General features: G+C 38.7%; 1 protein-coding gene across 2 annotated transcripts in view; it reads left to right on the top strand.

Moving 5' to 3' along the window:
- LOC116939132 (transmembrane protein 132E-like) overlaps positions 1-12307 on the top strand; it is a 261164-nt gene extending 248857 nt beyond the window's left edge. The window contains exons 9-10 of one of the 2 annotated variants that reach the window (XR_012937220.1): positions 8752-10290; positions 12247-12307. Coding sequence is in view for 1 of the 2 variants with exons in the window: in XM_032947154.2 (XP_032803045.1) it covers positions 8752-9834 (1083 nt within the window). In the remaining variant the exon portion in view is untranslated. Of the gene's footprint in view, positions 1-8751 lie in introns of both variants that reach the window. The other variant, XM_032947154.2, reaches the window with a different exon arrangement.
- The last annotated feature ends 1028 nt before the right edge of the window (positions 12308-13335 follow it).

Raw genomic sequence — 13335 nt, 5'->3', positions numbered from 1 at the left:
ATAGACGCATTTTATGTTGGTGCACTTTAGACAGATAACAGCCGACTTCATCAATGTTACCCCATTTGACTCAGGTTAGACATTTGACACTGTAATACACAATTAAATGTGAATTCATGAACAAAAACATGCATAACCATATCTTAATTATAATTAAATAATGCATGCACATATTTGAATATTTTTTCCGTGCTTTTGTTATTTGGTTGCCATCATCGAAAAGAGACCAGATGGCTCATTGGGACACTGTCTACAGAAAAGCCACCCACACGGATGCCTATCTAAAACCTGACTCCCACCACCATCCAGCCCAGAAGAATTCCCTCATCAAAACCCTACACCATAGGGCCCGTTGCATCTCTGACCAGGACCACCTAGCCAGTGAACTGGAGCACGTACACCGAGCCCTCAAGAAGAATGGATATTCGGACTACACAATCCGCAAAGCTGTCACCCCAACCTTGGGGAGAGAACCATCTGAGGACCCAATCAAACCATCACCTTGCCATACATAGCAGGGGTTACCAAAATTACTTCGAAAATCATGAACAAACACAAGATCCAGGTTCGATTCAACACAGTACATAAAATTCGTGATCTGATCCCATCTGTGAAGGATGTGATCCCTGACATGCAATACCCCGGTGTCTACAAACTAAGCTGTGTCTGCCGCAGTAGTTACATTGGGGAAACTAAACGACATGTCTCGGACCGTGTCCGTGAACACAAGGCAGATCTGAAACATGGTAGGACCAATACCTCTGCCATGGCTGATCATTGTTTTAACGCTGTGGGCTCACATGAAATTGCAAACCCATTGTCTATCATCAAATATTTGTTCATGAAACCATCCAGATATATAAGCAAAGACACAACTTCAACCGAAAAGATGTGTACAAATTGAGCAATCGTTGGAAGGACGTGATTAACCAGGTAAAGTCTTAACCTGCTGTGATGTTTCCATCCTTCCTGCCAATGTTAGCTGACTCTCTGAGTTGCATTACTAGGTTGGATGTCTTGTATTGACAGGCTGGATGTCCTACTCGCTCTGTCACCGATGCATCATTGACATGCTAATCTCTATTTATATTCTTTGGGTCTTTCGGTAAAGCCACGTAGATAGAAAAAATAACAAAAATCAAAATCACCACGTTTCCATCGCAACACAAGCAATCGTCTTCAGGTGAAAACAAATCTAATCTCTCACAATACAATGGCGACTTCCGCAGCCTCAGAGAGACCATCTCTAGCCCCGCCCTCTTACCCTGAGGGGACTCCCATCTCAGGCCTATATAAGACCTTGTTTCAGTAACTTTCTCTCTCTCACCTGAAGACGATTGCCTGTGTTGCGATCGAAACGTCGTGATATATTATTTTTCTATCTACGTGAACTTTACTGAAAACCCAAAGAGTATATCCAAATTGTCAAACGTAGCAAATGCTAGAGGTTCCTTTGGGGGATATTTGCTGCCTGAATCCTATGCAAAAATATATAATTATATTAGCATTTCATGTGATCATTTATGCTTATGCATTTAAGCTCAGGACGCGTGACATTAATATGCAATGATCGGCTTCATCATTCATAAAACATGAGCCTTGCACAGGAAGCACTATTTAAATTTATTTGGAATACAATCCTAATCCTAAAACCCAATAAGGCAATTACTCTGCCTGTTGTTTAAGAGCCCAAGCAATTTAAACATAGTGACCAAAATTTAATATAAATAAAGCTATCATCTACCACTACACCAGTTTCCAAGCCCAATAAAGATAGGAACCCAGATAGAATAGTATTCTGTGCATCCATTGCAAATGTGGTTCATATGAAATGGGTTTAATTCACCATTACGGTATCTTTTTTTTTACTGTGCATTTTACACAACTTTGCAAAAAAGCTATTTGATGCCCTTGTTCGTCTTTGGGTGTTATGAGTATAACTTGCAGGGAGTTCAATTTTGTGTTCATTTTTTTTAAGCTTGCCCAAAAGTCAATCATTAAAATGTACACGCATGATCAACAGGTTGCATTCAATAGTTAAGAAAAAGGTTCAATGGCTTATTAAATGCTTTAAACGAAGCTATTATCTTCCTTATGAGTACATGCAATGTTACGGTCATGGCGTCAAATGAAGATGCAAAACTGGAAGCTGTAGATCACACTGACCAGATGATTGACTGCATAACAGAAAGCACCAATGCAGAAGCAATACAAATATTGATTTAAAAAAATATTTAACACTAAAATAATGACAGGCATCATATCTAAATGTATAGTCCAAGGCTTGGCAAGGACCTGTCAAACTGATATTTATCTAAACGTATTATCATGTGGATTTAACCTTTGTCCCACGTTAATGTGTCCCGTTGGAATGCAACATACCTGGCTGTCATAAAGTGAACTGCATATCATAAAAACAAAATATGCAAGTGAAAATGTGCCATATAATTTAATTGATATCTTTCTGGCCTTCTATTCTTATATATAAAACAGTTGTATTTTTTTTAAAGATCTACGTTTATAAGATAGAAATAATTGCATAATAATGCATATGTGGAATAAAATTGGACGGAGGTTCTTGAATACTAATTTGCTACCTGTGTATACTGACACTTTTTAAATGTATGCATGTACAATACTCTTTTAACCATACACTTCCCATATGTCCCTCTAAGTTCAATTTACAATTTAATGAAACAATCAATTTTTTACAGTTTTTCAGAGTTTACCACGGGGAAAATGTACTAAATCGGAGGAATAAAATGGGAACTGCAAAAAAAATTCCCCAGTGAGCTGTCGTGTCTAAATAATACCTAGATGAAATAATTCCCAAGAAGTGCTTGTAAAAACCTCAAAAATGGGGAATTTGGGACCCAAGATTGGAATTGAAAGAGAGTAATAACTTTTGCTGAGCTACACTCAACCATTAGTAGAGTGGTTGTGTGGTAGAAATGATATACGATACACAATTTAACTCCCAAAATCTTGGAGGTTGAAGGTCCACTGTGCAATGAAGGCTCGGAGTAAAAGCAATACAATTTGTCGACTGCTCACAAACACAACATGAGCAAAACTGCTGAGTCAAAAGCGGCACTTTTTAGGGGAAAAAAACGAAATGCATTGATGCGTGTGAGGTTGGAGTTGCGTGTCAAGTACATACACAATCGAGTTTTTTTTTTACCTTTCTGACATCGTTACTATTTGCCATTTAATAAGAATTATATTACAATTGCTGAAGACACTTTTTTATTGTAAATAACTCGTATACAATTATGTATTATCCTAAACGATTGTGGAAGCCTGCTTACAATTCCACGAAGAATTACCATTTCAAATGTTTGGTGTTAAGAATAACATTCTTCCATCTGACAGTTTGGACGTAAGTTTTTTCTTGAATTAAGCAGCTTATGTGTCTAACCTCAAGCTATTTATTTAATTAGGATTATAACATTGTCAGTAGCAATGATTGTTTCTGAAGGGATATTTGCAATAGACGGTACTGCATTTATAAATGCATTGTTAAATGTATTGGCCGTGGCATAACTATAAATTTAATAACAGCTGTCACAAATATATATTATAAAAATCTGAGTTACTTTCTCATTGAAACATAAATACAAATTAAAATTTAACAAAAATAGGCCGATGGAAATGTTTAATACGTGGTTACCAATTGGTGAAGGCTCCTGAACTCTATGCTCACTTCCAAATGGTGGAACTGCTGTATTATAACACGTATTCTCTGATGCCTATTGCAGGGTCCCTTTACGTATCAGGTTTGACATCAGTGGCCCCATTTGTGGATATTATTCCACAGAAAAAAACGGCACTAATAATTTCTTCTTTTCAAATAACACTGAGACTTATTGAGTGCTATTGAATTGAAAAATGGGGAAATTGCTTGCTAGTCCCCTGCAGAAGGTTTGTACGAAAAAATGTTATCAGAGGCATATTTATGGTTTTGGGAATAACCTCTCAGCCACCAAGTCAATGCTGGCCCGAGAAAAAAAAACACCTAGTGCCTTTAAACAAAAAATATATTCCTTTAGAAAGTTGCTATGTTCTGTATTGAAGTCCGCTCACACTCATAGGAAAAATCTACGTTTTCAAAAAGAATTCATTACCAGACAACATTGTATTTGGTGATGCTGCGTTGGCAGTGGTGCACGAGTGCAATTGAACAGAAAAAATACTCTACAGATTCATCAATAACACTGCCTTAAAAAGTTAACATGTATAATAATTTTGATTTAAAGCTTTCGTGACTGCAGTAATTCATATTCTTAGTTTTTTCGGTAAAGTCACGTTGAAGAGAAACAACAAAATAACAAAATATATATAAAACAATAAAAAATTCTCACGACGTTTCGACCATAACTCAAACGGTCATCATCAGGTGTGTCGGTTTGCATAAATTTATTTTTAAAACGGCACATTTATTTATTTATAAAAAAAAACGTTGGCGTCACGCGCAGCGATTGGCAGTTTGCCCAGGACTAGTCCATCTATTTTTTTTTTGAAAAGAGGAGGGGGGAGACGAAATTTTTTAATAATGTATGCTGTCTGAAAGCCACTGTAAGCGTGAACAATAAATCAAGAACTGAAATGATTTATCAAATCTTTCCAATGATTGCTAAGATAGAATCCATCTTCTCGGTTGAAATTGTCTCTGTGCTTGTATATGTGGATAGCCTCATGAACGAATCTCTCATGGAAGCCAGATGGCTTACAAAGAACCTCCGTCTTGGAAAAGTCAATGGCATGTGAGCCTACTGAATTAGAACAATGATCTGCTACGGCCGAGGTGTTGGTCCTACCGTGTTTAAGGTCTGCTTTATGTTCACGAATGCGGTCCGAGACATGGCGTTTGGTTTCTCCAATGTAACTACTACCACAGAGGCAACTTAGTTTGTAGACACCAGGGTATTGTATGTCCGGAATCAAACCGACACACCTGATGATGACCGTTTGAGTTATGGTCGAAACGTCGTGAGAATTTTTTATTGTTTTATATATATTTTGTTATTTTGTTGTTTCTCTTCAACGTGACTTTACCGAAAAAACTAAGAATATGTATAATAATCTTCTTGGTTCTTTCGGTAAAGTCACGTAGAATGAGAATACAACAATAAAACAAAATAAGACAATAAAATTCTCACGACGTTTTGGCCACAACACAAGAAGGCTACTTGTGTTGTGGCCGAAACTTCGTGGGAATTATATTGTCTTATTTTGTTTTATTGTTTTATTCTCATTCTACGTGACTTTACCGAAAAAACCAAGAAGATGAATCCTTGCAGTCACGAAAGCTTTAAATCGAAATGTATAATAATCGGCAACGTTTTGAGCAATGCCTCTTTCTCACAGCACATAAATGAATTGTCAAAAAGATGTTAGCATTAGGAAGTTATAATAAAATAAACCCATGTAAATTCAGCAAATGATTACGAACATTAGCTGTTGAATAATTCACACTTGTATTTTACCTAATGTCTATTGAACCAACCATTCCCTATCGCTATTTGAAAAAAAAAACAGCTCTCTTCAAGGAATTCTCTATTTATATGTTTCTGTTTCTATTTGCCCCTACAAGGTTGCAAAAAAATAGAGAGAGGAGTCTGCTCACTCTTTCCATTTTCAACCCTCTAAGCTTAATAACATAATATTACACTTTTAAATTCCCATTAGCGCTAATTGGCACTTTGAAATCTTGATTTAACGTGAATAATTAAGTTGTTATACTGTACTTCACTCATCTTGACAGTGTGTTTGCTTGGCACTTTTCATTTATCTCACTCTAAAGCATTGCATGATCAATGTAATTACACACTCTCACTCTCTCTGGAGATTATTTAAGTCACTCGTGTTTGTCACGTACATATTTGAGCTGTTGTAATACTGCCAATTGTGAGCAAATAAGGTATTGTGTGTCGTTTCGTGGCAAGCATGAATAGAATTATACTTGGAATTAAAAAGCCAATAGTTATCTATATATAAAAGGGAACATTGTGAATGTGTGTCTGTTCGAAATGTTTAGCATGTGGGTAGCTTCCAGACTGTACACAATGCAAAAAGTCTAAAAATAGACTTTTGTATTTTGGGGGAGGGAGGCGCAATAATGGATATATTTTGCACGGCAAGTGAGCGATGACGTCACATCTGTGATGTCACCCGCAAGCGGCGTCACGGAGTGTGCCTGCTGACGTCACGCATCCCCCCCCCCACCATCCGCGTCGGCCCTGTATTAATCCAAGACAAGAATCCAAGTCTCGGGCGAAGCCGGGTAGTAAAGCTAGTTTTATATATAATAGTGTTTCATTCAAATGTGATTTAATTTGTTTAAGACTGGAATTGATAGCATTTTGTATTTTTAAGATTATGGTTTATATAATGCAGGGATCACCACGTAATTCTTTTTTTTAATGCTCAGATATGTATACGACTCAAGCTCCCGAGATTTAAGGCGAGATAAAGAACTCCCGAATCATAAGTCCTTACGGACCAGACAGTAGAGTGCTATGAGGACGCGCGTGTTTTACGATACAGCTCACTAGGGGTGTGTGGCTCAGCGGCAGCCGCACGCTTGGCTGCCTTTATTCATTTCCTCCTGCTTGGAGCAGTGGGTGGGTTTTTTTTTCAGGTTCAGTCAACTTAGGGGGAGGCACTCACACAATACAATGGCTGCAATCAACGCAGGGTTACTTGGATAGAAATGTGGTGTGTCAAGATATAATGCAACCACCCCTGAAGAATAAGAAAAAAAACATCCTGCTAAAAATATGCATGAGTTCTAGGTCGAGGATATGGCCTCATTTGTGGATCTTTGTTTACACACGAACAGCCGCATGCTCAGTCAGAAACAATTTGGTGAGATGACATTCTCTAAGAGAAACAAACTTTAATATGAGATGTAAGAGGCATAGTCAGATAGAATAACTTTAGTTTCTGTGTTGATATGAGCAATTAAATCATTTGTAGGTTTGCATATTTCCATACTCGTGAAATGCCGTTGAAACTGTTACGGCTGTTATAATGGTGTATTAAAATCATATGCTCCGTACACTCACACGTATTGCCTTATTTTTTTTTATCTGTCACACTTTCTAATAAAGCCAGCAGATGATTTAATGTCAGATGGTGTTATATATGTATATTATTTTGGGGAAAGACAACTGGAAAACAGACGAGATTATGTATACATTTGGCAGTTATTTAGTGCAGAACGAAATCCAAATTATGAAATAAGGAGGCAGATGGAAGCAGGTTGTAAAACGAAACTTAATCATGAAAAACAACATACGAATGTGACAAAAAGAAGATGGTTCATAACCAGTGATATATATATAGCCTGCCATCGCATATGATCTTAAATGTGGATGAATAAAATGGAACAGAAGGTGAAAAAGTATCAAATGAAACGTGGAAAAGCGCCTGCTTGTAAACTACACTAAGAGACAGACATCGGAATTCCCACAAGCTAATGACAGCATACTGGATGAAAAAGAATACGCGGGTTTAGACAGGACACGTCACTGAAAGGGACGATCGCCATTGGTTGAGACTTATGGCGGAGTGGCAGCCAAAGGAGGGAGCATGCCTGAAAGACATGTACTCGACTGTATGTGTATGTTGAACTTCTTTTGTACCGTACGTAGCCAGCCGTGCTAATTGGAGGTGTGTGACAAGGACAACAAATTCAACATACAAAGCAATTGTAATGAAATGAGGCCTGTTGAGGTGCAATGATGAAATCAGAAGGTGGATGGATAAGAGATGGCAGCGCCTTGAGGAGGCCTTGAACCAACAGTGGACAAATCATGGCTGCTGATTGTATTAATATGGGATTATATAATGAATATGCAGCGGTAAAATAAGTAGAATATTTGGTCAACGAATATTGTTTTTAGTATCCCATTTGTATAATAGTTTGCTGATAAACGTAGAGTCATCTAACACATGCAAATCTGGCTGGCCATTGAGTAATCTTAATGAGAAAGCACTTGCAGTGATATAAAGCATTAAAACAATACGTTGTGTAATCACGTTCCCATGGATTAAATGTCATACAAACTGAACAAACTTCACACACACGGGATGGAATTGTATTTGTATTACAAGTTGCAGTGGCATGTTTACCTCACCAGCACCGCTTACATTTAATGAGCAACACTCCAGAATATAAAAGGATAACTAATCGATTAAATAAAGTTGCGGTCTGCAAACACTGGCTGACAATCATGATCAACAGACCAGCTAAAGTTCTTTAAACTAATTTGAGGATTGTCACTGTGCGGCAGGTCTCCAGGGTTGTTGGAATTGTACGTATTACTTTTTGTTTTTGTTATGATTCAGCCTTTGGTTCCTATTCTCAGCTCACTATGTAATGCTACAAGTAAAAAAAACATTTTATTTGTAATGAATGGTTAGTACATCATACCTGTCTTTCTGTCTTACCAATTGTCTCTTATGTATCATACGATGCATGGTATTTGATGAGATACGACACATATTTTGGCAAACATGTTCTGTTGATTTACCAGTTGCTTGTCTACCATTACCACGAAATAAAATACACATTTCTGGGTTCACCAATAGAACATGTTGTGATAAACCTACATGTAAAAAGTTAAGTTAAAACACTTCCACCAAATCTCCTCAATCGGTATTTCTTACTCAAAAATGAGATCGTCAAAAAAATGTTGTACGGCGCAATTTTAAATCTCACGTTGTTTATGGATGTCGTCCACACAGGAAGCAGCCCTGTCACTGTGGGTGGAGTACAGCGATGGAACTATGGCCCCTCTCAACGTCTACCATCCTAACGACTACACCCTCGCCGTCAACTCGCTGGACGTGCAAATCGCTTCAGTTGACCAGGATCAGCAGTCTCCGTGGCCTGTGGTCATCGCAGAGGGTGAAGGAAATGGGCGGCTTCTGAAGGTGAAGTTAAACATCCGAAGTGTTTGCCAGAAAAACAAGAGGAAAATGACCCTGATGTTGTCCCAGGCCTTTGTGCGAGTGAGGTTTGGAGGGGACATCCAGGATATAGAGGAGAGCCCTGAAGATTTAAATGAAAACGACAGCGCTTTAGACATGCTGCCCAGTGAGCAGGATGATGATTACGAGGTGGAAACTGACACTGATGAAATCACAACCATAGGGTACACCGACAGAAGCCACCGAGGGCTGCAAATAATAACAACAGACGACCTCGATACAGGGCAAAATGCGGCAGACGAAGAGTTGGAGGCTGTAACTCCTGCGATGAACAAGAACGGGGCTAGACCAAAGCTTTCTTCTACAGTCGGCCCCGATTCAGGAGATCAAAGCAACGAGCGTGGGATTCACGTCAATACCGCGCACAAAGGCATGTCAGATTTGCAGATTGGGATGTACACCTTGTTGGGAGTCTTTAGCCTGGCTGTTGTGCTCTTCTTAATCAACTGCGCTAAAGTATTTTGCAAGCGCAAGTGTCAAGAGAGACAACCGAGCCAAAAGGAAGAGGTCAATACATCCCAAGAATGGGTTTCGTTGGGAACTTGCAAGAGGACAACCAAGAAGGAAACGCTATTCTCGCTCGGCTACCGGCAAGCAAGTGTGGTGGACAGTGGTCAAGGATACAGCCAGATTGAGGGCAGCAGCTCACAAGCCAGCGACGTTAATTACCAAAACAGAGAGTACAGATCGTGCAAACACAAAGACGACCAGATGATTCCATACCACGGCGATGTCCCATTAAACTCTCCAACGACCGAACGAAAAAGGGTGACTTTTTCGACATTCACCATTGCCGAAGCCGACGACAATAGCATCACCTACAATTTTCCTCTATAGATAAAACATTTTTATGTTTGGTATTTTGAAGGACTTGGATCGGAGAAGAGTATGTATTTTAACAAAATATGATTATAAATATTTGGCTGCTTGATAGGCGCAAGAGCTTTTTGTAAAAAAATACAAAAACGTGAAAACCTTTCACATTGGTACGAGTAAGGATCGAAAATGATTGCTTTGGAAATGTAGATTTTTTTTGTTTTTAGGCATGCTGCCATACCGTCAACCAAAAGAAAACGAAGCTGGTGTATTAAGTGAGCAGTGTGCTGTGCGTGTGGGGGCCACACTGCAATGGAAAACGTGACTCGCAGACCTGAACGTATCAACAGCCATACGTATTTCTTCGTGTTGTTTTATTGCATCCTTCGTCTATTAAAGCTCGGGGCATTTCACCAGCACAGTAGAAGGAATTGCTTTGTAAAATTTGCTGCAGAGACTCTTCTATCACCGCAAACGGTGAGTACATAGTCGGTCACGTCATCATCATAACACTGCAGTTTTTTTCAGATGACATTAGTGTTGATGGTTTGATTATTTATATCGTTGCTATTTATGTAGTCACTGCTGCTGTAAGAATTTGAAATGCATATGGGTTTTTTTACATTTATTTGTTATTTGTATGATTCTAATTTCCCATTTGTTTACAAATAGCACTGTTGTGGCTGGTAAAGAGATTCATGGAATGTACTGTGTTTGGTTCAGTTACAGCATCTCCCAGCCGGTCTTACTTTATACTGTATAAATGTAAATAGTGTTTGCTCAAATGCTCCTTAAGGGTTTGTTTTGCAAGTGTTGAATAATAAAGCACAATAATGATCTGTCTGTTTCTCAACGGCCGTGGAATACATCATCAAGTCTTTTTTTATCGATCATATGAAATAAAATTTAATGGGCCATTTACCTTTGGTACAAAAATAACCAAATAAACGTGTGGCCCACTGCTGAAACTGTTCTAATTTCATAAACATTTTATAGAACATTTTCATATACGCTGCACACTTTAAATGAATAATAGTGCATTTTATCAACATGACGGTTTCCTTTTAATTTAAGGTGTAACCTTAGCATCGTGTGACACCCAATTATTACTGTTTGCTCGGAGATAATTTCATACATGGATAGATAGCTTCCCCATTCCAGAAGTATAACATTAAATTGCTCATTATCCTGGCAACTACCAATATGAGGTTACCGTCTTTGCATGCATAAGGGCCAGAAATAAATGGCAACAAGGAATGCCCATTAGTCATTGGCAAATGCTATTACTAAAGATTACAGAAAGTTGTTATTTAGGGGGGAAAATGCTTTTTAGAATATCTGATGTAATATATATTTTTCTGTACACTACACAGTAGTTGTGTGACAACACGTAAATAAATCAAACTTAAATACTAACAATGTGAGCTACAATCAAGTAACGGTGCATCCTACGGGCTTGAAGGGAGAAACATGGCCATAGATATGAAGTGTTAGTCAGGCATTCATTTCACACTGCATAATTTCCGGCTCACTGGTAGACTAGAGTAGTAGGCATGTGACTAATATCCACAGCCAGAAGGATAGGTGTACTGGATGTGGTGTGCCGGGTGCAAACACATTTTCAAGGCAGAAGAACGGAGCGGACCTGGCCAAAATTAGGCCCTGGTGTTACTGCAATTTTTAATTCTGATAATTGCATGTACAATAACATAATTGTATTTCAATAGTCATCAAACATTGACCATTTAAAATGGGGAAATGTTCTCATCCAAGTAAGAGTATAAATTTTGACTTAAAACTTTCGTGACTGCAGTAATTTAGATTATTTGGTTCTTTCGGTAAAGTCACATAGATAGAAGAACATTTTTAATTATTTTTTTATTCACTTTCTTTTTTTACTTTTATTATTATTTTTCTATCTTCGTGACTTTACCGAAAAAAACAAAGAATAAGTAAGAGTATACACCATTGTCTCTGCCATTTATGATTGAGCAGCAGCAGGCAATGCGACACATAGGGTCAAAGTAGTCCCTGTCGTACAATTTTATCAAGTACAAAGTATTTTAATGCAGTTCCATTCAACTTTTCAACTAATTATTTATTGCTCAACAATCCATTGTACATTTACAACCTCAATTTGTTCCCATCTGAAGAGTGCCAAAACGAACCGTTTTTAACAATATAAAGAATATAAACTCTTTACTACTGTACTGATTTTGTTTTTCTAATGGATAGTTTTAAAATCAACTATTCCCTTTTCCATACAACCAAACGAAAGTATGGATATTGATTCACGAGACAGTTAAAATCCATTTTATATGTATGTGTGTGTATATATAGAAGTATACAGTATATTCATTCAATGTATGATACAGTAATTGAATGTTAAGTTGTTAACCTATTGTCCTTCCTCTGAATTACCTTGCTTTACAGATCTCATTTTCACGTGATAAAGGATGCTCTAAATACGACTTGCAATTAAAGCTCACAATTACATTGTTGTTGCTGTCTTGTAACTTGGCTTCAATGGTTCATTAACATTAGGAACACACACACACAAAAAACACTTTGCAGCACAAACGGGAATGCCAGTAAACGTGCATCATTTGTAAATGACGCAACAATGAAAGCAGTCGAAGGGACCATAGCGACGGCAAGCGCTCGCTGTGCAAATTGTGACAAAGGGAAACTTTGAGGTTGCAAAGCCAAGCCGAACACGGTGGTCTGCTGACTTAATTTAACTGTCCTGAGGTCGCACGCTGCATGTGCACGCTTGTATTAAGTGCACCTATCTCTTTTCTCATGGTAGAGGACATTCAATTCCGCACATGTTCTCGGTGCAGTTTTCAAAGTCTAAGAATTGTGCTTCTTACTTAGAAATTTCCGTGTCACATACCATTAGGATGAGCAAACAACTGGGGCATGTCGAGGCTCGATAATTCCAGCTCCTATGAGCTAAAACAAAAGCTGTATTTTTGTGGGTGTTCACGACGTACTTACTTAAGTTCTTTTTTTCTTAGAATTAGATTTTTTTCAGGGGGGAGTAATGTTTTATTAGGGTGTATTATGCATGGGTTTGTACATGTGTAGTCTGTTCAACTGAGTCGCACTCTTAGACTTGGAGGCAGCGCATTCGTTTAGTTCCAACACAACGGGGTGATTTCACCCTTTAACAAGACAACGACCTAGGGTGGTAACCACCCTGGCTAACTACACTGGTTACTCTGGACCCGGGACCAACAACATACTGCCCGGGTCCACGTGCTGGAAGACTCGCAAGAACGGAGATCGTAGTCAAAGGGTTTCTTTCCCGGGACGGACAGCCCCGATCCCTCTCGAGACTCGGCTTATATTCTCTCCGGCGTGGCCAGCTCCGCCCTTGGCCACGCCCCCCTTCCAGAACCGTCAGGAAGAACTTGGCTTCGAATCACGTGACCCTCCTAACCCCCTCTTGGGGGCCCCCCTGCCATTCAAACCGGTCACGTGTCTTCCTGGGTCAACCAGTGTTATGGCCTTACCTGA

This window comes from Petromyzon marinus, chromosome 5, assembly GCF_048934315.1.
Source record: "Petromyzon marinus isolate PM22_M1 ecotype Great Lakes invasive population chromosome 5, UKy_Petmar_22M1.pri1.0, whole genome shotgun sequence".
In the NCBI taxonomy this organism is placed as follows: domain Eukaryota; kingdom Metazoa; phylum Chordata; class Hyperoartia; order Petromyzontiformes; family Petromyzontidae; genus Petromyzon; species Petromyzon marinus.
Note: the sequence above shows the minus strand (reverse complement) of the source record. Positions and strands in the feature narration are given on the sequence as shown.